This window comes from Centrocercus urophasianus, unplaced genomic scaffold, assembly GCF_019232065.1.
Source record: "Centrocercus urophasianus isolate 14NV4802_14NV808 unplaced genomic scaffold, USGS_Curo_1.0 seq_15, whole genome shotgun sequence".
Lineage (NCBI taxonomy): Eukaryota > Metazoa > Chordata > Aves > Galliformes > Phasianidae > Centrocercus > Centrocercus urophasianus.
Genome location: NW_024884697.1, coordinates 9,545,190 through 9,571,714, shown reverse-complemented (window position 1 = coordinate 9,571,714; position 26,525 = coordinate 9,545,190). Strand labels below are relative to the sequence as shown.

The following is a 26,525-nucleotide window of genomic DNA, read 5'->3' as shown; positions in this document are numbered from 1 at the left end:
CTGATAAGCAGGGAGTGACAAGAGAGGAAGGCATTGATGTCCTGTAGGCTAAAAGACGGAGTAGAGATTATGCAGAGTGAGAAATACACTGAGGAGGAAGACAGCACCCAAGAAAGGAAGAAGGAAAGATAAATAAATAATTATAACATCAAGAACGATAGTAAAGCTAAAAGAACAAAAACTCTCTTGAAATGCAAAGCATAATTTGAGGCTTGTAATAATCAACTGAGTTTCATTAATGCTAGTGCTTCATAACAACCCCAATTCCTGATCTGACTGAACATGGGCAATAGGAAAGGCAAAGCTTAGCGATTAGTGATGAAAAATATGCAGGTATTTGGATGGAATCTGCATTCCAGAAGTCTATAGGTCTGAATTTCAGTCTCATTCTCCGAATTCCTCCTAGCTTTTCTTTCCCTAGTCCTAAGTGAACACTGCAGTTGTCAGTATGGTGAGTATCAGAGAGCCAGGACTCACCCACCTCCGACCCACACTGCGTGCACAAAACCAACAACAAATCAAAACCCTGACTTTTATACATCATGAAATAATGACTGCAATGGACATCAACTGCTGTTCTGTCAAGAGCTTCACAGAGAGGCCTCCTGTGTTAGCCCTGGTAAATCAGACGTCGCGGCAAACCCTTCGTAAACTTTTCTCTATGTTGAACTTGTCAGCCCACTGGCAGATTCATTACTTTTGGTCTCTAAACTGAGTTGAACCAGCTGCAGACAAAATTATTGAAAAAAAGAAAGGAAAGTGTTAACAGAATGCTCAAAATCTCTCTGCTTGAGACAGTGTTCAGTCTCAGCAAAGCACCTGAGATGGTGGCAGGTTATCAGTGAGGCCTGAGAGACATTTCCACACTCAACTGTAAATCAGGGCTCTAACCACAGCCACATATCTTCACCATCTGTTGAAAAAAAAATGTGCATTTTTTTTCCCCATCTCACATTGTTGCTGTGAAACTTGGTGAAATCATTTCAAGCTGCATCAAAGAACAAAAAGTCAGGTACAAGCCATGCCTGGGGGCAAAATGTTCACATAGATTGAGCTTGGTCCACATTCTGGAGACACCATGATCTTGATTGAACAAAATATGAGAGGAAACCAAATGTGTAGGAAAATCTGCTTTACATATCTTCTTAAGAAGCTGTGAAAAAGCTTTAGATGAGTTGGTCACTAAGAGGTGTTGAATGACTCACCCCTGCGTGAGCAAGGGGAGGACAGAAGCCCTCTCTGCAGTGATTGTGTCACTGTTGTGCAACACTACCTCCCAAGCTCACAGACAGGAAGCTGTAGTATTACAGCTGTGGGAGGCACCCGTGCTCTTCTGACTAGATGATTTCTGTTAGAATCTGTAGCTTATTACATGATTTTGGCTATTGTGTATGTTACTGGAGGCTACTGTTGTCAGCAAAGTTAAGTTTTCCAAAAAGACGGTCACCATGTAACACCCTGGAAACAAGTATTCTCACAATTAATTCATATCTTTAAGACTATATTACAACCTTATGCTTGGAAAGTACTTACTGTTCCAGACTGCAAACAAGTGTTGCATCAGAAAAGTTATTAAAAACATTGATCAGCCTCATGCCACGTCAGATGCATTTGGCCCATATTAATCAACTGAATAAGCCAGATTGAAACCTGAAGTGCCTTTTCATGGCAATCACTTAGACCTCTTCACACAAAAATATATCCTATATTGATGGCAAGGAGCTGAAAAAAAATCATATTGGTGCCCATGTCTGCTTAATATATCCAAGTTTGACCCAGACATTTAAATACTTTTGTAATACCATGAGCAATAAAAAAACCCACATGCACACAATCTTTTGGTTTTGCAATCTGTGTGGACTGAGACTGAAGGCTTTCATACTGCAAGCAGTAGGTGGCATGCTTAAAAAATAAATATTAATCTCAGGAAAATGTTCTCATGCTGTTTTACTGCTGTTCTTAAAACTTAAATGCAAAACAATCTACCAAGGGATAAACTAGGAAAACATTGTACTCTTGAATTCTTTACATAAAATTGGACTGGCTAAAGTGAAATTCTAGTGTGAATCAAAAACTACAAGATTGAATTGTGGGCTACCAATGGGATAAATGAAGCACAGTAACTGAATGTTATTACTCATTCCATAGGAAAAAAGCATTATCATGACTGCTCCTGTCAAATATGCAAATAAGTGATTACATTATTTCAGAGTAAATTTTCCCATTGGTTTCTGGGAAGACAAGGTACACAGTACTCTTCTCTTGTAGCACTGCTGTTTAGCATAAAGACTTGATTCTTCTTACTCTAAGTTGGCTCAAAGGGGGATGAAGAGACCATTTTGGGTGGACTGGAAAGATTCGTTAAGTGGTCAGAGAGACTTCAGGTTGGATAGTACACAAAAACAAGCGATCCTTATTATTTGAAAAGCGGGTTGAATGTTGCAAGAATAATATCTGTTTGTAGGATTTATTTTCTTAGCTATGTAAGTGACAGAAAAGGGAGAGAAAAGCAACATACTGACTCTCAGCAAGGACTAGCCCCTGTAAACTCAACATTTTTGTCTGAGGGTGCAAAGAAAACACTACATTAAGCTCACATTAATGTGAAAAAGTGACACAGCTGCCTACACCCTTCCAGACCACAGCTACATCATGAAAACCATTGGGGTTCTTTGAGCTTTCTACTGTTATTCCTCACTTGCATCCAGGAACTGATTTATTACTGAAGCTATAGAGGAGGAAGAGAGGAAAAGCTAAACATTTTGTGTGCTCTGCATCTGGCAAGACATAAAACACTCCAGTTTCAAGCATGAGACAGGTCACTGACAGTGACAGACACGGCTGGCAACATCTCAGTTCAGCAGCAGTAACTCATCATCTGAGCTGAGTGTAATTGTCACCAGGTGCCAAGTCCCATTGTCTCTGGCTGTGGGGCACCAGGCTCCCAAAGAAATTATCACATGAAATTCTCCTACACGGTGTGTTTTTTCCATTTGCTGGGATGAACTGACACCAAAGAAAATCCCCTCTGCATTCCTTTTGACAGTTAATATCTCTATCGTATTCTCTTGAGTCTCACAGACAGCAGCGAATAAAGAAAACAAGTTTATCCTCTCAGCAGCTGAAACTTGATCGCTTTTATTTAAAAGGGCTGAGAAACACGGTAACTTCTACTGTGTCGGTTTCTTCTGAGGAAGATCGTGGAAGGTATTAGTGTCTCAGGAAGTCACTGTGCTCTACTCAGGGATAATAATGCCCGCCCTCAACATAACTGGAAGGCAGACAGTGATCTTTGTCTCTGGTGTACTGCAGAAGGTAAAAAGCAATGCACATAAAGTATCGAGGGCTGCAGTGTGTGTATTTTGTCCAAAGCAGACCCTGTGCTGGTACTTGGAAGAGGACAAACAAAACATAAGTACAAGCTGAGGTATGTTAATGCTTTAAATGAATCACAGGCACTATTAAGATTGGTTTGTAGTTCATTGAAGTATAAAATGAAATGGCTTGTATTTATATCATGCAGAATCACTGCAATGTTACATGTCTTTATTGTGTATTTTCATGCACATTCATTATTTTGTATGCATTTTCAGTATTAACTAACACTTCTACAGGAAGAATCCTGCATTGTTTACAAAAGCCTATGTCTCATGTTCTCTACTTAACTTTAGTAGGATTTTACTCCAATTGACATTAGATACTTACAGAACCAATTTTAAACCAATGATACCACTATATAAAAAAAACCCCTAAAATATGCATTTGAAATATCTGTTCTAGTCTGCCAAGCTATTTCTATGGCAAAACATTCTGCTTTGGCAAAGAATAAAGCTAACAGACAACAGAGTTCTTGAGGAGTTGTATAAGAATAGTTGAGATAGTGTCTACTAATGCTTCTGATATTTCCACAGTAGTGTATGAAAACTGTTTTTCTTTACCTCTGAAGGAAAGAAGAATTATGACTCTAAAGTGTCTGAAAGTTGAGAACTGCAATTGCATTAATTAAACAGAAAAGAAAATGTGGCTGTATGTTAGAGAGGGAGAAAAACAACAAGGATGACCTGACCTAATTAGCATAAGTTGACCTTGCAAGTGGGATCAAAGGATGCTTTAAAAATTATTTAGCAACTGCCTACCAAGAAAACTAGAATGCTCAGATTAAAAATGAATTTTTTACTGTAATTTATTAATTACAGGTTTTTCTATCCTAACAGTGTCTTATAATACATCAAGCCCTCACAGTACAGAAAATGGTAACCTGGTAGAGGTGTCATACAAGATGAGACAAGTATTTCTGCTTTTTTATTTCCTGTCCTTGAACCTTGAACCGTGTGGGCTGTAGGTGACCTTTAGAAGTTATCCAGCACAATACTCCTCTTGAAGCAGGTCCAATTACAATGAGGTTTTCAGGGCCATTTGCTGTTGGGCTATGAATCCTGTGAATCTCTGAAGATGAATTCACAACCTCTTTGGACCTCCGTTCCAAAATCTGACCCCTCTAGTGGTGAATAATTTTCCTTTCTATCTAATTTCAATGTCTCGTATTCCAGCTTGTGTCCATTGCCTCTCATCCTGACAATGAAGATCTTGAGTAGAATCTTTTCCCATTAAATAAATAAAATAGATGTAGACAGCAATGAGATCTCCACTTTGCTTTCTCTAAAGAAACCCAATTCTCTCATCCTGTTCTCATGCATCATATGCTACAGTCCATCAAGTAATCTCAATTGATTATGTGTCAATGTTTTCCCTGTACTGCGGAGCCCATGACTGGATACTGTACTCTTTGAGTATCTTGTTGGCTAGATATGCTTCTGCTAATACAGTGCGGTATACATTTAGCTTCTTTTGGCACAAGGGTACCCTGACAACTTTGATAGCTGGGAGGTTTTTCCAGGAAGACTAAAGAGACTTCCTTATGATTCCATCCCTATAGAAGCTTGACATTCTTGAAAAGGCTTTTACCACCAGCTTCCGATCTATTATATCAGGCTGGTTATTCCCAGTCCCATATGAGTTTCCTGGCAGACTTTTTTTTTTTTTTTTTTTTACAAGCAGAAAATAACCAGAACCCCAATAATAGATGAACCATAAAAGCAATACAAGCCATCTCTGTAATCATTTTCTGATGTTTAGAGATATATTTCTTCTTCTCGAGTTCTTTTCCTTTGTTCTACTTGAAAACATCTGTAGTAAAAAACATTAGCCTTTGTGTATATCAGCACATAATGCCCTATTAAGCCAGTGGGAGTTTCCCATGTGAATGAATACTATAGTCTAGCCAGAGCTCCACTCTGCTTGTCTGCTTTAATCAAGAGAGTGAGATTCATATCTGAGTATTTTTGAAAAATCAAATTTGATCAGTACGAGAATCACTCATGTGTTCCCAGCAGACTTCAGAAGCATAACCTCAGACTCAAATTTGATGTAGCTAAAACCAAAATGTAGGTCATATTAGAAATTATTTTAGAATGCTTAGATAAAATTCTCTGTATCCACTGCTAGTAAGAATCCAATCATTTATCTTTCTATGCTAAGTATTTATATATTTTCAGATTTTTATGTGATTTCTGCATTTAATGTCCTCTAACATCAGATTGTAGTTATAGAGAAATGTAGTTTCTCTATATATTAAATAAACGTGATGAGAGTACACAAAGCCATTCATAGTCAGATTTTGGAATTTCTGCACATTAGAGAAAATCAAATTCTAATATGGAATCACACTGATGATAAACTGTAGTCAAGACAAGAATTCTAATTTAGATCAAATAGAAAATATCCTAGAGTTGATTTATGTCTCTGATAAAATTCATGTTTACACATTATATCTCTTGCACATAGTTAAGATTCAAAGGAAACAAAAATAAACAAAGTGAAACAAACAAACACAATTTATGTATTTCTGTAAACACTTCTGTAAATACTAAATATGTTTAAGTAAGCATATATTATAAATGCAAATTATAAAGCAATGGATGAAAACAATTACTGCTAATTTTGCCTTACCTGTTCCAAGAAACAAGACATGGTATCTTCCATCAGCAGCATTCACTCGGTCCACAGCAATCTTTGTATACTTGTAGTCCGTTCCTATCCGGATGATTAATGGCCTCTTATGTATTGGGTAAATGGGATTATACATCAAAGGATGATTTCTAATGAAGGTCACAACATCATCTGGAAACTCTTTGGTTGTCCGCATATTGGGTGTGAAGGCTCCTCCTGGACACTGCACAAAATATGCACAGTAATCCTTAGCAATGCTTACCATCGTTCAGAGAGATTTCCTCTCTAATTCATTTACAAATATTGACTGAGAGCTGACAAAATAAGTTCCCAAAAGAACACTTCAGACACTGACTGAAAGTAATTGTATTCCAGTAACTGGCATGAAATACTTGAATAGTTATGCTTTTATCTCCTGTCAATTCAGATAAAGCAAACACAAACATAATTTTGCAATATTAAAATCCAGGATGATGGCTAAGTTCCATAGTTGTGGACCTATTTCCACATTCATTACATTTCCAGACATGCTTTTGAAAAAAACAAATCCAAGTAATTGACAGGGAAGATACATCTGTTTTGTTATAGAACTAGTACAAAGAGAAAAGGTAAAGTCTGATACCCAAATGTAATTTGGTTAATATCCCTCTAGTCATTATTTTGATTGTAAGACAGTGAAAATGTCTGTGATTTATCTTCATTTGAAAAAGCAGTAGTATAGGTTTGAAATAGGGTGTCTGATATGTTGAGACAGTTGATCATTCACAGGATCTTACCTACCCCATCTTTTACAAGAAAACATAGAAAATAGAAAATTGGTATTCCAGGTGCTTTTTTAAATGCAGTAACCACTAAAATAATGAGCCCTGAGGCATTCTGGACTTCAAGATGAAAGTAAAAGCAGTTTTCAAAAGTTCAAGTGCCTGCTAAGAGTGAACCTAAAACAAGATTCTATGTTTCTAAGACATCAGGAACTATGTCAGTTTCCGGTACACTGTGCTGGAAGTACTCACTCATTTGCACAACTACTTCAGCCAGTGATATCTCAGTTTTCATTGCTTTTTCTGAGATTCCCTCCTTGTCAGATTGCTGGGAAATGGACCTCTCCTAAGAATACTGGAGCTATTCAGAAACATTTCAAGAGATTATTTTCAAGTTGGAAAGTCTTTGTTCAGTACAAAACATTTCATGAAAACTTCTTCCTTTTGATGAGGACAGTTCTTAGGTCTAGGATGGAATTTGTAGTCAAACCACACACACAAAAATAGCTAGTAGCTTAGGGATAGTGTCACCTCACCTGACTTCTCCTGTCTCAAAGTTAGACATTTATTCTTAGCTACCTAGCTTTCCTCTACAGTCAGTAATTCAGACTAGACACCCTGCTTTTATATGGTTAAGATTACGTAAAATGAATCATACTTTGAGAAACTAGGAAACTCACCATGGATATATGACTCATATGTCCAGCATACCTGATGCAAGCAAACATTAAAATCTGGGTCTTTGCATGTCAGGGAATCCCTCTAAACACCAGGCAGGAGTGTCAGTTCTACTCCTGCCACTAAAAGCTGCTTTTGTTCACCTTATTAACTATTCATTAAGCAATGCCAGGAATTGATTACAAAGTGGACCGTAGCCTAATGCCAAGTTTTGAAATCAGCTTCTGGCTCTGGTAGGAATAGCTTAAAAGAAACTGCTCCACCATTAGTTACCTTCAGCAGAAAGAACTGGAAGTCAGCTCAAATATGGGTTTCTTTTCCTGTCTGAAGTGCTTGACTTCAATTGATTCTTCTGAACTTAGCTACCCTGACAGTTTAGGTTAGGTGCTTATCACAGATGATTCTACATGCTGGCTTTCTAAGACTGCTGATAAAATCTAATCTGTATTATCGTTTGCCCTTTTTCCTTCCATGGAACTTCCATCCAATCTTGCAGGAAATGGATGGAGCTATCTGCTGTGATTAGTAAGAAGTGATGATAAAATAACTGTCTTCATAAATCTGGGGGTTAATAGCAAGATTATTCTTCTTGGTAGTAAACTTCCAGCTAACGTTTCCTGTCTAGATGGACTCTGTTTCACCTGAAGATCAAATTAAACTTCCTTGTCTCATGCAGTTCAGCTGAAAGAAGAGTTTCTCTGATGCTTCCTGTTCTCCTTCCATTCTTGACTTGGAGATCATAAAGACTCATGTCTTGGACTTCCTGCAAAATGGTTGTGCTATTTTTCACTCATGTTTGACTCTAAAAACTTACATTAAAACACTATTCTGTGCAAGTCCTCAAAATAACATCTTTAATCAATTCATTCTATTGCTATTCTCCATATAAACTAACACCAAATGAAAGATGCTACTGAAGAACACTATAAATTTTCCCTTTCCTGAAGGGATTGAATCTATATCCTCCACACTTCATTCAGAGGCTCAGTTACACAGTAATTATGTTCACAGTTGATCACAGTGTAGTAAGATTACAGACAGAAACAGAATTATTTCATTTACAGTATATTCTTCAACGTGCTGTAGGTAAAAAAACTATTTCTATAAACTGAAAAATGGAAACTATCTTCAAACATGACTGAACTTAGTAGGAAGATGCCAATTATATACTTTCTTTTTTCCATAAGTAAGTTTTGCTTGTGGAGAAATAAGAAACCACTGGTATTTAGCAAACAGCAGCCAAATTCTGCAGAACCGACTGTGGCCAAATGTATGTATTGCTCTATTTAATTCTACAGAAGTTTCGCTGAACCCCTTTCACTGTTTATCCAATGCACTGAAACATAATAAACGTTAGTTTCTGTCCAAAGTTTTAGTATGAATATCTCTCTAGGCAACTGTAAAGTAGGATTTTCCATGTTATAAAAAAAAAATCATCCTAGTCTAGTTCAGAATCCTAGAAGTAGCAGTAACATTTGTTCCAGAGGAAAAGGGTTCATGTGTCTTAGTATGCATGCTTGGAAATTCACAGCTAACCCTAAGAATACAATTTCTCTCTTGATGACCTGATTTTTACAGGTTTTGACATATCTGAGAAACGGGGGTTGCAGTACGCATGTAAAAAAAGTAGAATATTTTGACAGTGTAGAAAAAAAAAGCAGTGAAGTCCCATTGTAGAAAACACACTTTTGGAATATTATGCCATAGCTGAATTGTGAGGAAGCAGAAAAAATTCAGTGATCAGAAAAACACTAATGATCATTTTAAAAGAACCCTGCTTCAGTTTTATTTTTGGTGTGAGTTAAGAATTTATCTTCAAATTAAAAGTTCACCAGCGTGACTGAAAAAGGATAGATATTTTTGTCTATGTCAAATCGAAATCTGAATTTTCTTTCTCCCTTTCCATTGTGCTGCTGGATTCCTTCAGGCTCATCTGGAATACCATGTAGGCCTCCATGAGACGTACTTCCTTCTTGGTGAACCAAGAATAACATGGCAGTGGTTGAGGAAATATATACAAATACAATATTTTGAAGCAGTAGGAAATTTTGAAATCACGAGAGCACAACACTTCCTATTTAAATGGGCCATTTATTTTTTATTTATGTTGAGTTTAAACTTAAAACCTCAGTGAACTCATCAGAGTAGAGCTGTATGAATTAATGGCAAAGATGGAACAATGCTAGCATTTGAACATACTGGAATATTATGTATTGATTAGCTAATTTTAGAGATCTGGGGACACAAAATTCTAAGTCTTACAACCACTAAGAACTGCACTAAAATATTAAAAATAGTGTCCAAAAAGAGAAGCTTGGATCCAGACATTGAACACACTCGCAATGCTGTCTTTGTATGCTTATTTATGTAATTATCTTTTGCTAAATCCTGCACAGAAAATGTACATGTATAACATCTGACTGCTATTTAGTGAAATAACTCCTACCATCTTTGAACAGAAAGAAGAAGAGAGATTATATCTTACGTGACAATGACAGTTTTTTTTATGGAAGATTTCCAGATACTGCACAATTTGAATGGTAAGGTGAGAAGCAAATAAAATTGTTCTGAACTGTAACTAAATGCTGTAGTCACATACAGACTGTTCTCTTGGAATAAATAGTATCTATTTATGTATTAAACAAAGAGAAGTAATTGGCAAGCCTCTATAAACATATTATGTACTTACAGTGCCAGGTCGTGGGTATGGAATTCTGCCCTGATATGGAATCAGCTGATGGTTTGGGCCCTCCTTGTGTGCAAATGGCCCATTGAACACAGTCTGGATGTCAGATAAATGATACACACACACAGCTGAGCCTTTAAAAATGGAGCTGGAAAACAATAGGAAAAGATTAGCATTTTAGCCTACCAACATTTCTGTAGAACTTCCATTATTTTGTATGTTCCAGTGCTGAAAGGTACTTCTAAAATAACATAATACAATTTAATACTTCTATAGCATGGATTTACTATAAATTAACCAATCTAGGTTCCCAATACACACCATTAATCTTTAGGACTGAGCAACTTTTTTGAACTATGAACTGAAAAGAGAAGGAAGGACTTAACTACCTCTGTGGTAGGAGTAAGAAATTTTTCAAATGTTGAATATTAAGAAATATAACGTGACCCCAGTTAAATCAGAGGCATAAATATTGCTGACTTAAGTGAGACAAGAGTTTTATAAACTTTGTGCTGCTAAGCTCAGCAGAGATTTCCAGAACTCCCTATCAATATATTAACCACAAGATCACCGTAAGCCTCCCACAATCCATGGCTAAAATGTTAATCAAAACATCCAGCACAATTAAAAATTGTTAAATCACTACAATCAGTTGCCAGCTGTTCTAAGCAAAATGGAGACAGGTTGTGGCTATAAGAGAATTATACTCCTATGCAGTCCTCAAAGGGAGTTGAAATATAAGCTTCCCGAAGAGAAAAGAGGGGTCCTGTAAGAGGAGACCTGCAGTAGGCAACTGCAAGGCACCTCATCAGGATGTGACGTGGCAGGACCTCCCCTGCTCTATGATGGATGTATGACACATGCTTTAGGGGCGTAGATGAAGCACATGGGGTATATAAGCTAGGGTTCACGTGCAATAAATGCCATTTTGCTGCTCATCATATTGGTGTGCACGTGCAGTAATTTGGTCCTGACCTGGTTAGGGTTAGTAGCGTAGAAGGCAATGCAACAGAGAGCATGCTTTTTTTTCCACCGCTATGGATCCAGCAATGCTCTGACATCTCCTTAAACAGCACAAACTCTGAATGGCCTCCATCACACATTGACTATGCAAGGCACCAGAGGAATAACTCCTATGGTAATGCTAAGACTGACTGCTGTGAATTAATTGTCTCTTCTTTTACTTTCTATGCATGTAAGACTTGGGATATTTATCCCAGTAAGGTGTAGACAGTCTAAAATATGTCTGATATCAACTGAAGGACAAAGATTCTGTGATTCTGTGATAATCTAAGTAACTGTTTTCAGTCAATGAAGGAAAAAAATCAGAAGAAAACTGAAAACATGAAATTTCCAAGCCTGCGTTTACATAGTGTCTAAGCAAACCAAGTGCTACTAATTACCTATCAAACCACATTGCTATATGTGTATTAGCAGGAAGAACCTTCTAGATGAATTATAATATTTGTGGAAATTTTTGTAGGCACTAGTATGTTTTAAAAAAATGCTTTTAATAATTTCAGGTGTTTTGCATTAAATTTACAGCAGATTATGTCACCAAGATAATTTGTATTATTTTTTTCCTTCAGTATGGTTTTATATGGTTTATGGTAATAATAGTTATTATTTGGTGGGATGTATCTCTCTTGCTACTGTTAGGAGTTGGAGGTCTACAGAGGTGAAGAAAAAGGTAAAAATAAGGAGTAAAAGTCATTATGAAGATTGTGTTTGACTGTGAAACACATAAAATCTCCAGCCAAACAAAAAGGAAGAAACCATAAACTACGTGGTTCATGACTACAGAAATGCATATGAGTGTGAAAGCTTAAGCAGAACGCAAAAACAGCTTGAGAGCCAGGAATAAGTGAAGTTTTCTTTGTTGTCACCTTATATGGCCCTGCAACACCAAACCTCACTTCCACTGCAAGAATTCCAGGAGAATTAGGTATAAGAGTTTCCAATTCAGGAACGTTACATCCACAACCTAATCATAAGTGTGGTTTTACTGCTAAACATAACCTCAGCATTTTTTCTTTTTGTGTAGAAGGAATCATAAAATATAGACAGCACCAGATGTTTACAAGTTATGGACTTTTTTTATTCCCCAGTCAGTATTAGAAAGTCACATTTTCCTGGCTGATTCACACAATTGAGAATGCAGATCTCTGGATTCACATGAAAAAGGCAAATAAGTTTGTCAAGATCAAATATTTTTCTCACGCAAGGGCTATTTAATTGAAAACTGATTTTAAAGGAATTGTTAGGAATAAGTTAAAAACTGCTGATTTGATCAAGTAAATGAAATTAAATAACAAATGTAATTTTCCCACTTACTTCCTCTCTCCCTCCCCCTGAATATAAGCAATAACAGCTAAAAATTACAGGGTAGCATATTAGAAATTAATAAGAAATAACTATTTCTACTCTATTCTACTGGTAGGTGGTGAGGGCGAGAAAAAAGCAAAAAAAAGTAAAATTATGTAGAAATGGTAGATTTGTTAGATCTGTCTTTATGGAGGGTTTCAGCATAGTGAGCTGTACCTAATGCTTCCACTGCCCTTGGGAGTTCACTGACTGCTTTCTAAACTTGACAAATAAGTGTATGCTACTGATAACGGGTATCTTAAAGCAGCAAGGATGTCACCAAACACCGTATAAGTTTGTCTTTTTACAGCTCATTGAAGCCAACACGGATTACTTGCCATCTGTACGATCGTCTGCCAGCTGAGAGACTGGAAATGATTTGTATGAATTCCTGTAAGAATTCCAGGTTTGATCATTCAGGGTGCTGTCTGTTCTTCAGGAGGTGTTAAGCACTTTCAGATGCTACACAAGTTCACTGCTTTGAAGTCCTTCAGCCTTCTGCTGCTGCTCAGTAACAAGTGGCCCTGCACAAAAATGCATTCCCAGTGCTAGCTGTCATCATGTTAGGGAGCAGCTTAGGCCATGCAGCACAGGATATACACTGTAGTAATGGTAATGCTGCTAATTAAAACTGTTACTCCTGTGTGCAGATATGGGTCACAGGAGACACACAACATTGTACAGGACAGCCTTGACCACAAACCGTCTTGTTCAGTTTTCATGCAGAAAGTCGGTCAGTTCAGAACCACTTACCTTGATGTAGTAAAAATTCCATATACAAGCGTTGTTCTGGGGTTATCTGTCTCCAAAAGAAACACATCCTCTGAAAAAACAAAACAGATAAAAAGAACACATTTTTTGAACTCTACTAAAAACTTCATTTTCCAATTTAAATTAAGACTTTATTCCTGCTAAGGTCAGTGGTAGTTTTGCTTCAGACTTGAATGGAAAAAAGTGTATTTATCATATAAATAGACTATATGTATAAACTTTGCAGAAGCAGAGTTAGAAATTAACTCCACACCATTTAGCATTGTGAAGAAAGAAGGCAAAGATTTTCAAATATGCACAGTATCCATGTCTCACATTTCATTCAGCTGGACCTCATTTCAGCAGGTTGTTTAGCAGTAGTCAAATATTTAAGTGGCAGCAGGTCAAAGACAAAGAGCTCCCTTAGAAGGATATAATCCAAAGCAGGATAATTAGGTGTTTTATCATTCTGTACACAACCTAGATGCCCTACCCTTAGCTCATTTTCAACACCATAGGAATAGCATATGGTTCTGCAGTAAAGACAGTGAGAGGTGTAAACCTGCCAGCCTTTTGTGTTGAGATTTATTAACTCTAGTGTGCAAAACTTTGCCTACTCACTGATCTGAACTTGCTTACTTCCACATCTGATCTTTTGATATTTTTTTTTAAAATTTAAATTAGAAATAATTTAGTCTTTGAGAGTTTCTCCATACAAATGTTGTTAATAACTATAATCAAGTCAGCTCTTAAGCTTATTTTACTGAAAAAAACTGAACTGCTTGAGCTATTTATAAGAGAATACATTCTTCAGCTTTCCATTAATTTATGTGGCTCCTTCATTAGAAATTTGAAATTTTTAAACATTCTTTTCAATATGTCAAAAGCAAAAGACTTCACTATGCAAGACTGCCAGTGTTACATTCTTATATGTGAAATCTCTCTCAGATTTTTCTGTGTTTCCAGCTGCAGCTGTATTCTTACTGCCACAGGACTGTGTTAGGAGCTCACACTGAGAACATTGTCTCGTACTCTGTATGCTCCAAGATTTTGTCAGGCAAAAAACTGAAAGTAATTTTCCTGCTGCCTTGTTGAAGAGGAATAGATTTGCAAATCACAGGTCATAAAAAACAGTGGCTAGAGGCTAAGCGCTGAGAAGTTCTGAAAGCTGATAATTACCCAGAGAGATTGACAAAAAGGTAGATTTTCTTTTTCAGGTAAGGGGATTTTTGCCATGGCTTTCTAAAAGGCCAACATTTCAATGTCAACATTTTCACAAAATCCCGTCATGGCTGAAATGGGTAGGGCCCTCTGAGTCCACCAGGGACACCCAGAGCATGGTGCCCAGGACCACATCCAGGCAGCTTTTGAAGATCTCTGTGGAGGAGACTGCAGCCTTTGGACAACCTGTGCCAGTGCTCTGTCACGTGCACAGTGAAGAAATGCTTCTGGTATTCAAATGGAAACTCCTGTGTTTCAGTCTGTGCCCACTGCTTCTTGTTCTGGCACTTGGCACTGCTGAAAGAGTCTGGCTCCATTCTCTTTGCCACCCCTGTGGGAAAATTGACGAGATCCTCCCCAAGTCTCTTCTTCTTCAGGCTAAACACTCCAGCTCTCTATTGACTAAGCAGCTGCAGGAGTTTCAGTACTGTGTACAATAGTATATATAGCGTGCAGGATTTAGATAAAACCTTTTGAAAATGTTCTTGTCGTACCTAATTCATCAAAGTATGTTTCTGTTCCATCTTCATCCATTACTGAGCACACCAGTCTTGCTTTCAAGAATGTAGTCCATTTGTTCACAAGACTACGCTGACCACCTGTATCATTCTGAAAAGGAATAATGTTTCAGGAAAAATAAAATACAACAGAGATAACATTTTACTGGGTTTTCCCACATTTTCCTCAGATTAATTTCATCCTGTCATATAGAGGTTTATACAGTTACATCCAATATAAGAAATAGCTAGGACTAAACCAAATCCCTTCATCTAAATACTGAAAAACTAAGATCAAATTTTCTGAGCAGGCTTCCTGGACTGAAACCTTGGGAGGGCTGGGCAGTAGGTGCTGTGCTGAAGATATGTGCATACATGGTTGGAGAGGACTCTGAGTGTCTGTATCACTCACTGATACTTCACTGATACTTAAGAAGGGAGAGTCTTTGCTATTGATAGATAGTTCACTGAATATTCACAGTACTCTACATGCTAAACTGCAGTCATAGATCTGGAATTATATTTGATCATTGTATCATTGCCGGTGTCATAACAGCACAGTGTGTAGGGATGTTTCTTCTACTCCTGACAGCAGAATAGCTCCATATAATCTATTAAGATATCCCGGCCCATGAGGTGAGAGCTCTGACCTAAATTCAGAAATGATGGCTATTATGGTTCAAGCTGGCTTTGCGCTGCTGCAAGCCCTGATAGCTTGGTCCAGAGCTAGCCTGTTCAGAGCTTATTCAAGAATCTCTCCAACAAACAGTGGAATAGGGAGGTGCTAAAATATACTGTGCAGCCTCATTCTGCTGGTGAACACTTTGGGTAACATCTTCCAAACAGCATATTACAATGTCACCAAAGAGAATGAAAAAAAGATAATGTAGAAGTTGGGCATCTGTGACTTTGAAATGCAGTGCATGTTTCACTGGTGTTTGTATAGATGGTAATCAGACTTTTGGGGATACCCATAAGGGGTCTTTCACTGAGTTTCTTTTGGCACCATTTTACTAGCATATGTGGCCTGTCCCAAATGTGTTGATATATGAATATGATTGTATACAAGTATACAAATATGCAAGCACAACTGGCTCAGACTTGTTTTCACTGTCTTTGGGATTCTGCCACTGACTTCAGTATAAGTCTAAACAGGCTGAGGCCTCTGAAAAATCATCTGGGCTTCATTATAAAAGTAACAATAACAAATACAGCTGTAATAGCGTGAAATGTCTTGCAAAATACCCAAAAAGGCCTTTGGACTCCTTCACAAAAATATAGAAAATGGAGATTATAAAACAGATCACATGGGTCATCAAACTGCCAAAGCCATATTAGCAGAGTCCAAATACACCCTCCCACCTTAGCACAACATCAAAAAGTAGTTCTAAAGAAGATCCAGATGAAAGATGGCAAATAAACAAACAGTCATAATTTTCTTCCTGAACTGTTCCAAAGGAAGGAATGAAAAGTTTAGCAGTAACTGTGCATTTGTAATTTTGCTCCCATTAGCAAAATCCAGTTCACCAGAGATACTCAAAGCTGTTTCAATCAATTTTCATACATTGCTGATTACAGATAAGAAAAAGGAAGTAGAGACAATGAAGAGTAGTGTGATTGAAAATTAATTACTGCACAGGAGTGGCTGTAATTCCTGAGTTTCATTTTTCTGTGCTCATTTTTAAAGTTAGGCTCACCCATATATCAATGCATGAACTTGGAAAGGGCAGGCACTGAAAAAGGGGGAAGCAACATTTGAAAGTTTAATCAATATATTTATAAGCTTGATTGTATATTTATGAAAGACTGCTGTTTTGCAATTTAGTTTTCCTAAGCAATAAATGCATCTGACTCTCACCAAGTATAGAAATTCAAAGTTTAGAAATTCAACATTGGTAACCATTCTAAGCCAGTCAGAAATATACAAATTCTTGAATCTCAATTTCTGTGTCGTTATACATATAACCAGATATACATAAAAACTTGCTATGTGTTCAGTAACATCTCTTATGAATGTGGAAGCAGAAACCAGAAATTAGTTTTGAAAATAAATCAGAGGGCTTTCAATCATTTTAATGAACTAGAGTCATTTAGCATGTCGTGTCTTAGAAGCAGCTTGCCCCAAAACCTGGCAAATAAAATAGCTCTTACTGGGCATATTCTTGCAATCATTGAGTGAATTTGCTTGGTGCTGCCACTGTTGTCTGTCAGTCTCTCTTTGAAGAAGAAGTAGATTTTGGCATCATTGGGGTCAGTGCCATCTGGTATAACATGAGCATCTACAAAAATAGGCTCTGAAATGAAAGAGTACCAAAGAGATGAAACCAAAAGCTGCATTAGTATAAGCAATTTGACATATACTGATTGCTTCAAGGAAGCACGATATATAGAGGTACTGCTCTGGTAGGTGAAGCTATACACTCTGGCCTCCTGTCTGTATATATCATATATCAGTAGGCAAATAGTTTAAAGCTGGCAGCATTACGTTTCTGTTGCCTCATATTTTATCCTACAGTGGATTTCTAGAAAAGTGATTCATATGTAGAAGCCAGAGTGTTAGTTTACTACAGCAATTCAAAGACTTAGAAGATGAAGAGGGAAGAATCAGTATATTATCACAGGCACTTCACAGCAAAGATTCATTGAGGCAAAAAGCGAAACTAAATTTTTAAAAAACTCATTAGGAAATTAACATATAAGGTGCTTTAAAAATACATAAGTAATAGGAACATAACTCCTGGAGTGCGGAGAAGGAGAGAAGGATATATGAAAGCTTGAATAGCATTTAAATCAGTATCAAAGGTTGATAAGCATAGTTAAGCGTACATGCAAAACAGTGCAAACGAGCTCTACTGAGAGAGAAAAATAATAGAATTCTGTAATAGTGAGCATATGATCTCTGAAAAGCATGTCTGCACCTAAGAGGCAAAACACACTAGGGCTATTAACAGCATTCTCCCTTATGTGCACATTGTGAAATGCAAGTGACTATGCACTAGTTTATTGCAATGCTTTATTAGGCAACCTCTTCTATTGGTGTTGGCACCTGCAGAACACTTATTTTTGGCAATTTTCTGTGCTAAAATATAATGGAAAGCGAAGGGAGACCTTCTAATACACGACAACATTTTATGCATTAGAGGTAAAGGCCCTTTCTTAGAAGTCACATTTTCTGACAACTTGCTATTTGAAAGTTTTCATGTATTTCCCCTTGAACAGCTTAGTTTAGTCATGATGCAAAACAAGGAATCAGGTGGCTGGCTCCTGCACTGAGTCCTTTAAAGCTCTCTATTGTCTATAGAATGTATATAGAATATATTTTTTCACAGTTACACTTCATACAGTAAATTCAGAAAAGCCCTTTTAAAGATAAGCACTTTATTTCAAATGGAACAAAGGAAAATCTCGATGAAACTCATGAAAAGCCTTGGTAAAATAAAGACCACTTACCACTCAGCCACTTGGAGTTGTGCTGGTCAGTTCGCACAGCGTTCCGCTTGGTCAGGCTCCGAAAAATGGCGGCATCTGTCCCCATGAAATCAATATACATTCCTGAAAAAAGCTCTTCATCTGCAAAGAATTGAAACGGAGGAGTAAAAGTGAATATACTGTTATGGCTTTTGGGAAATATGTGTTGACTAATCTACTTTTACTTTTAAACTTGTCAACTCTTTATTTTTACAAGAGCCTATACAGATAAACACAGGGTGGAGGGAATAGGGTTTCCCTCAGTTTACAATGACATGAACTAAAATGAGAGAGAATCATCAAAGTCTGATCAAAGACTTTTGGGAACTGCATAATTAAATGTCACAGCAGAACTACGTGTGTGGAGAACCCTTCTTTGAGATGAATTTAGTTATGGAACATTCAAAGTTAAGGATCACTGGAAAATCAGGCTAGTGTTACAAAAAAGTGTCACATTCAATTTTTTAAAGTACTTAAACTTTTTTGCTATAGAAGTAGACAAAACTATTGGGCTGGATTCGTTGCTGGAGTAAACTGGCACAACAGCTATTTCAGTTAATGGACTGGTGCCAGTATCCACCAACAGTATTGTTGAGGTTGCCCCAGGCAGCTTTAAGCTGACTTCAGAGCCTAGACAATCTTATTATAGAACTATATTCAGAACGACATAGAGCAACAATGGTCTCCTTTGATGTGCTCAATTCTGAGTATATGGTCATTAGGCATGAACAGAATTAGACATGCAAATTCCTACATTAATAGAGATATGAACTTCCACTCCCTGTGAATGGCAGAAAACTGTCCATCAGTCAGATTGTATATATGTGTGTGTGTGTGTGCATAAATATACATATGTGGCCACAAAGATGATCAGAGGGCTGGAGCACTTTCCCTATGAGGACAGGCTGCAAGAGCTGGGGCTTTTCAGCCTGGAGAAGAGAAAGGTCCAAGGAGACCTTACAGTGGCCTTCCAGTACCTGAAGGGGCCTACAGGAAAGCTGGGAAAGGACTTTTTATATGGGCAAGAGGATGATGGAAAATGTTATTAAACTGGAAGAGGCTAGATTCAAACTAGACATCAGGAAGAAGTTCTTTATTGTGAGGGTGGTGAGACACTGGAACAGGTTGCCCAGAGAAGCTGTGCATGACCCCTCCCTGGGAGCATTCAAGGCCAGGCTGGATGGAGCTTTGAGCAGCCTGGCCTAGTGGGAGGTATCTCTGCGTAGCTGGAGGTTGGAACTAGATGATCTTAAAGGTTCCTTCCAACCCAATCCATTCTATGATTCTATGTAAAATTGTAATTATAATTACATATACTATCATTTTCCACTCCGTGAATAACCAAACAATTTCCACTGACTAATGGCAGTGAAACCCCAGAATACAAAACAGTAGCTAAAATAAATTCTAAGTCTCAGAGTGGGAGTGGTGGCTGAACACATTCCAGTACAGCTGGGTTGTTTGATTGATGTTTTTGTCTGAATTCTTGGACAAACCAGAGAGTGTGGTCAAACTGGCAAGAGTCACAGGTTCAGAAGCACTTGAGGCTATTTTTATGGTTGTGTACGCGTATGAGTATGTGCATGTGTGCATCAATATGAAGGACTATTGGGTTATGAGAGAATTAAAACTCTGGAGATTCCATTTTTCAATTGCTGTCTAGAGCCCAAACTGTACCTCTGTAGAGCAGCCAGTAGATATTACTCCCAATCTTCTGTTCTCTTCTCTCCCATTGAAGACAAGATTTATGCATAGGACATTTAAACAATGCATGTTTGTGAACCCTTTACCTCCTGAACATATATCAACAGAATGACATTACATTTATACTAGTTTATAGCTGATTTTGTATTTGATGCCTCATGGCCTCAAACCGTTGAGGCTTTATTTTCACTATGAAATAAATTGGCTGAAAAGAGATTAAGCTTACTGTATTCATGAATCATTAAGTCCAGTCCTATGCACATTCACATCCACATTAATAATAGTGCTACACTATGAAATGTTAATCCTATTACATATCTACACTATTAGTTATGTCTTAAGCATTCCTAATGTCTGCTTGTTAATTGCGTATCAGATGTCTGCCAGCTCCATTTCCTTTTGGTTAAACTCTTAAATTCCACACAGCAATAGGTCTGCATAGAACAACTTGTTCACACTGCTTCTTTTTGTTACTGGGGGAATAACTCAATTGGAGATGTATGTCTGCTATTATAAATATCTCAGAGACATGCACCATGAACATCAGTTTTGCCAAGCTTCTTCAAAGTACATTTTTTGTGGCTTTGATGTAAAAGTGTCTTTGTACAATGGCAACCCGTAGCAAGTTTAAGTTTTGTTGTTATGGTATCACTTTCCTTCTAAGAGTGAATCAGCTTTCCTGCCCTAATCTAGGGTCAGACTTTATGCTAAGGCAGAAAGCTGGCAATGCCTCAAATTGCCAAGAAATTGCAACTATATTTAAAAATGGTTCTTTTGTTGTGGAAGAGTTATCCAGTCTGGCAGTATTTTGTATGTTCTACAATAAGAGGGAGGAATTCCTCCTCCAGAATAATGTTCGGAGTCCAGTGTATAGGCTTGGTCCTGTATTTTAATTCAAGCTGTAACTTCCAAAATCTTCCCTTTTCCAGTATAGGCATAGAGAAAAAATTCATTCAAGCTTGAAGTTTTAGCAGCAATTGATCTTTGCAGTAATAGGTACTTCCAAGAGAAAGTACAAATCTCAGTCTGTGGGACTGTTTTGAAAAAGAATGTGACCTTTGCAGAATAATTTAAACTTCACAGATGAATTATGTCATGAAAGACACTTCAAATTCCTGGGAAGGTTTCTTCATCACATATCTTAGAGATCAAGGAAGATAATGTAAAAATCTACTAAAATGAACAAAGCTACTATTCATATATTGAATTGAAAAAAAAGAAAAGGAAGATGAGCTTACTGTGTATACGGTAGTTCAGAAACAATGCATGCTGGTAGATTTTCATAAAATATTGAAGGAATTTTTAAATTATATTATATTTATTCTTTTATGGCATTTAAAGATTCATGTAACACTACCAGAGCAGCTATAAGTAGCTGTGGATTAATCCATCACTGGCTCTGAACAAGCATTTCTTTACATAGCAATCATTGAGAAGATAAAGATTCAAGTGCAGCCAAGGTTCAAAGGGATCCTAGGTAGAATTTTCCTGTCTTCTAAAGGTTTTCAGTTCAAATCTCTTTGTCCCCTTTACTAAATAAATTTGTAATGAGGAATTAAAAACCATATATTTCAAACAGATTATGTAAGACAGAGTATATGATATTTTCCTTAAGCTCTATGAGCCTCTAAATTTCAAGGAAATATCTACATTAATCAGTATGTAACAGCCATTCCAATGAAATCTGAATGGCAGAAATACCACATTGCTCCCTCCTAAACCTTGGGCAAAATATCCAATATCTGTGTGTATACCAAGTTGTCTTTGCTAAAGAAATCCTCAAAAATCTATGCAACTTCCATTTCACTTCATTGTAAAAAATACAGCAAGGATCAGATAAATGCTGAAAATATGGGATTAGAAATTTCGCTTTGGAATTAGAAGTCTACAAATGTGATGCATGCCAGGTAGAGAGAACCAGTGGTAGGACCAGCATTACCCTGCATCAGGGGTGATAAAAATGGGAAGAGGATCTGATCTTTGTTTGCTTCACATTATCAGAATAGTGCAAGACATCCAGTAGAAACTGGAAGCTGGGCTGTACTGTTTTACACACTTTTTTTCCTTCTGTCTGCACTGAGCCTTGATTTGAGCTGTACAAAACCTATGTTCCCCTTGAGTTTTCACTTTGGTTGTCAATTGTCAATTGGGGTCATTATTTTTATGGGGGATATCTCACAGTTGCTGAGTACAGTCACCACCAATTCACAAGAATAGTTGAGATATGACAGTTGTATCACTTTCTGGTCTTTCCTATGGAAGAAAAATAGCAGCACTGGTTGGGTCGAAAGCCAACTGAAGAACGAACAGACTTGCAATAGCTCTTGGGCTTTACCGCAGGGATGACAACAAAAATGAAAATCAAACTAATTGTGGTCTTCAGGCTTCTTCTTCCCTCGCTACTCTGAGTTTTTACAAATGATTAAATGAGACATAAGTGCTGTCCTTGATGAACAGGGTCAGAAAGTATTCAAACAGAAAATGCTAGACAGGGTAATAGAAAGTTGAAACTAAGCCTGGGAAAAAATGTAGAAGCTGGAAAAGGGACAATCTTTTGTTTTTTGTTTCTCTTTCCCTTTCTCTTAACAGCTTATGTCTGCATTTCATTTGTACATCCATCCTTAGCTTGATGTAAAACTTTTAATGAGGGTGGACACAAATTTTCTTACCATCAGCATAGATACAAAGGACTCCTTTTTGAAGGCTAAATTCTGTGACCAGCTACCAGTCCTCACCATCCACAACCATACAGAATCAAACCTTAGCATCTTGGAATGCTTTTACTTACTGATCATAACAGACACTGTGTTCACATTTGGGTTGAAAGAGCAGCGTCCCTTCCCTGACTCACACTTGGAGTCAATCTTGAAGATCTGTTCCTGAAATACAGATTTGTATGTCAATTCTCAACTTGCAGATATAAAGTTATTTTAACAACATTAATAATGCTCAGTGTTGCTGTGTGCTTTTTCTGCACTATCAGTAATTTATATCTCCTAGGCAGAACTGCATCATCTTGATAAAAATATTTTTCCTTGGCACACAGTTATTTTCAAGACTTTTGTTACAAATTCAAGACATTGAAACACCAAATTTTCCACTCTAGCTCAATCATGCATACTAGAGATTGTTTGATGTCTACAATGACAGCTGTAGAGATTACACTTGTGTTTCTGAAATTATTTTTTATTTTCTGAATATGTGATGAATATGTGATACTAGGCCAATATTTTAATAAAGGAACTAGAAAAAGAATATAAATTATATAAAAACCCCTTATGACAACTGTCATTTGTTGATGGTATAAATCATTTGTCCTCTACTGAGCTATCAAACCTCTAAAAAATCCTAAATTAGACATGTTATTTTCAGTGTCATTGCTTGGATTATGCACACAGCTCCAGTTTCGTAATAATAAGTGGTTTATTGATATCTTTTGCTGCATCAGATTTTTTTGCTGCTTAGGAATCTTTATGAGGAGCCTTCTTTATGTTTTGTGTGATTCATTAATAGGAAATACATTTGGCAAAGTCAAAGCAACCAGGACTACAGCTTGAAATGCAAGCAGTCTGAATATTTTTAGAAAACTCCCCCTCTGGGTGCATTTCCCCCTTTTTCAGATGCCAGCTACACTGAAAAGCATAGTATGCTCTTGGTACTGACACTCCTTGAAAAATATTGTCAGTAATGACAAAAGAAACAGACCTCTAGCACACCTACTTGCAAGCTACTGTCTACTGCAACAAACATTATTCTATAACAATCTTAAGATCTTTAATAAAGGTCTGACAGACAAAATTGCAAGGAGAAAGAAAAAAAAACGAAAATCAACAACAAAACTTAAAATATATCTGCTTCAATAGAAAAAATTAGATGAAAAAACTTCAGGGAAAGGTTTCTGTGATGTAGATGCCAATGCATTCGTTATTTGACTGAGGGCAGAAAACCCTTCAATTGTCTTTAATATTTAATGTAAATCTTAGTGAAATGGGAATACCACACAGATCACTGTGCAGCCATCTGCCAGCAGCAAACTGGAGACTACCAACCCAAAATGCTCAGCTATGGGAGGAAGTTTTCATATCCTTTATCCCCTATCTCTCTTTCCCCTCCTGTGTTTTGCCTAATTTAATCACAGAGATCTTATCTATTACTTCTGTAATAAGCTCCCTAAAACAAAAGTTAAAATGTAAGTACAAAATTTCTAATATAATCCTGGGTATTTTTTTCTCTTCTTGTTTAACTTCTAAATGAATATGCAGCTTGATGATAATCTATATTTACTATTTTTTACCACTATTTACCAATTCAAAATGTTAATTACTGCAATAGTAGTCTAGCTCCAGGTTTGCACCTGATTTTCATATATATTAAACTCCTTTTTAGTCTATAATTAATTCACATAGTGTTGATGTTTGCTTCTCTTTGCATTTACTTTGACATAATATCTTCAGGTGACTAAGAGTCATTATCAAAGACCAAAGCAGAGTGCAGAGTGAAAAAAGAAATGAATTATTTTTTAAACTCTGCTTCAAATAAAAAAGCAACATTCTGTTTCATCAGTTTGCTTTTTACAAGGAATCATGTGGAGTTTTGAAAACAAAAGAGGAGAACAGGCCTAGTTCTTATGATTGTTGGCTATGACTCTTAGTGTCATGTTTTGTAACACCTAGAGAAAAACATTATGTGCCTTCTAAAATAGCAGTTCTGCACCTGCAAAAACAGCATTCTGTGCGTGGAAAACTGCACTGATTTCAAGGTGAACTGACAAAAGCAAAGAATGAGTTCTCTCTAGTCCTATCAGCACTGCGTAGTTCTTCATTCTTCTCTATGCATGCACTTACGCATGCAACTGGTTCAAAAGGAAATGCTTGATTTTAGACTTACGCTATTGTTGGCCTATACAGTAAGGGCTTTGAGTATGCGAAGCCTACAGTCAAGTGTCTGACAGACTCCAGACATCTGGAACAGCAGTTTATTTAATCAGTAGATCGTAGATCGTAGGCATGCATCTACACAGACAGGCTAAGTGAAGCCAATTCTGCTCTTCCAAGACATGCATCCTTATTTTTAACTTAAGAAATTTAACATCTTGTGTCATGGAGAACTCAGGTACGTGAAGAACTCATGTCTTTTTTATCTGACAGAAATCTCCTCTACAAAATTCCTAATACAAAGAGATTTTAAGCCTCCCGAAACAGTACTGTTTAAGCTGATAAGATTTACATTAATTAATGAGGGATCACTTTTAGCGTTTTATGAAATTTTTGAGATTAGGACAGTAGTGCTGAGAAAAGCAAACCTGTTTCAAAATAGAGCAAAATAAATCATTGCAGACCATAATCTAGAAGGATGGATTTATTCACCCAGTTCTGCTTGCTTGTGCTTTTAAATCCAGGTCTATAAGTCTCTACTCTCAGATAATCCACTTGAACTGAAGGTGCAGTAATTTAGATTATATCTTCTGCCAAGGAGGCTGGAGCCAGGTAGTGATCTACCAAAAGTCACTGTGATAATTCCACATAAACTTACGTTGAAAAACAATCATTTATCCACCCCCCAACAAACTCTGTAGTCCTGGATCTTGGCCAGAATCCTCATCCTACTCCCAATGAAATCAATGATGAATTTCACAGTGTCTTCCCTAGCAGTAAGCCCAGCTTCAAAGCTGCCCTCACATGGCAAAACTCCAGGTTGCTCTCTGATCTTCCTTTCCAACACATCTGCTTCCATGTAGTACAGGAAAATATACTGTACATCCCTGTGCCTGCAGATATGAATCTGGCCCAAAAGCTACTGTGGTGATGGGTCTTGGTTAAATGCTGTTTTTTTCCTCCTTCTGGTTGCTTTATTACCTATTACATTTGCACATGAACAAACATTTTACATGCAAATCATGAAACCTGCACAATTTTATAATACTTATGAAACTTCTGGAACTACACATATTTAAAATGCACACTGAAATTGAAAATAGAAAAAAATAGAGAGCTATGGAGAGAAAATTAGACTTTGCACCCTGGAAGGCTTCACAGTGAAGGAGAAAACTCACTGACTTCATCCTGGCAGGATGTCCTGGGACAAAAATTGTGCTGTAGATCAAAGTTATCTACACTTGGATTGCATCTAAAGGATATTAAACTGATGTCCAGCAAAAACTTATATCCATATAGTTGGTACACATAAGTGCTTCTTCCAGAAATCAGTAACTGGGAACCATAAAAAGCTTTTTATCTAACTAACCTTTTCAAATATTTCTTGACAATTCCAACAAACACTAGGAATTAATCCGCCAGAAAACATCAAATAGAAAGTAGTGTCGTATGGAGTCCAACTTTTGATATGACTGTAGAATTTTAGACAAACATTGTATTTGAATGTGGTTTT

General features: G+C 37.1%; 1 protein-coding gene across 2 annotated transcripts in view; it reads right to left on the bottom strand.

Annotated features, from left to right (window-relative positions):
* SEMA3C (semaphorin 3C) overlaps positions 1 to 26,525 on the bottom strand; it is a 119,447-nt gene that overhangs the window by 16,207 nt on the left and 76,715 nt on the right. For both annotated transcript variants that reach the window (XM_042815741.1, XM_042815742.1), the window contains exons 6-12: positions 22,927 to 23,017; positions 18,417 to 18,536; positions 17,118 to 17,260; positions 14,964 to 15,078; positions 13,252 to 13,321; positions 10,138 to 10,282; positions 6,010 to 6,232 (exon numbers count right to left, since the gene is read on the bottom strand). In XM_042815741.1, coding sequence (XP_042671675.1) covers positions 6,010 to 6,232; positions 10,138 to 10,282; positions 13,252 to 13,321; positions 14,964 to 15,078; positions 17,118 to 17,260; positions 18,417 to 18,536; positions 22,927 to 23,017 — 907 coding nt within the window. The remainder of the gene's footprint in view (positions 1 to 6,009; positions 6,233 to 10,137; positions 10,283 to 13,251; positions 13,322 to 14,963; positions 15,079 to 17,117; positions 17,261 to 18,416; positions 18,537 to 22,926; positions 23,018 to 26,525) is intronic.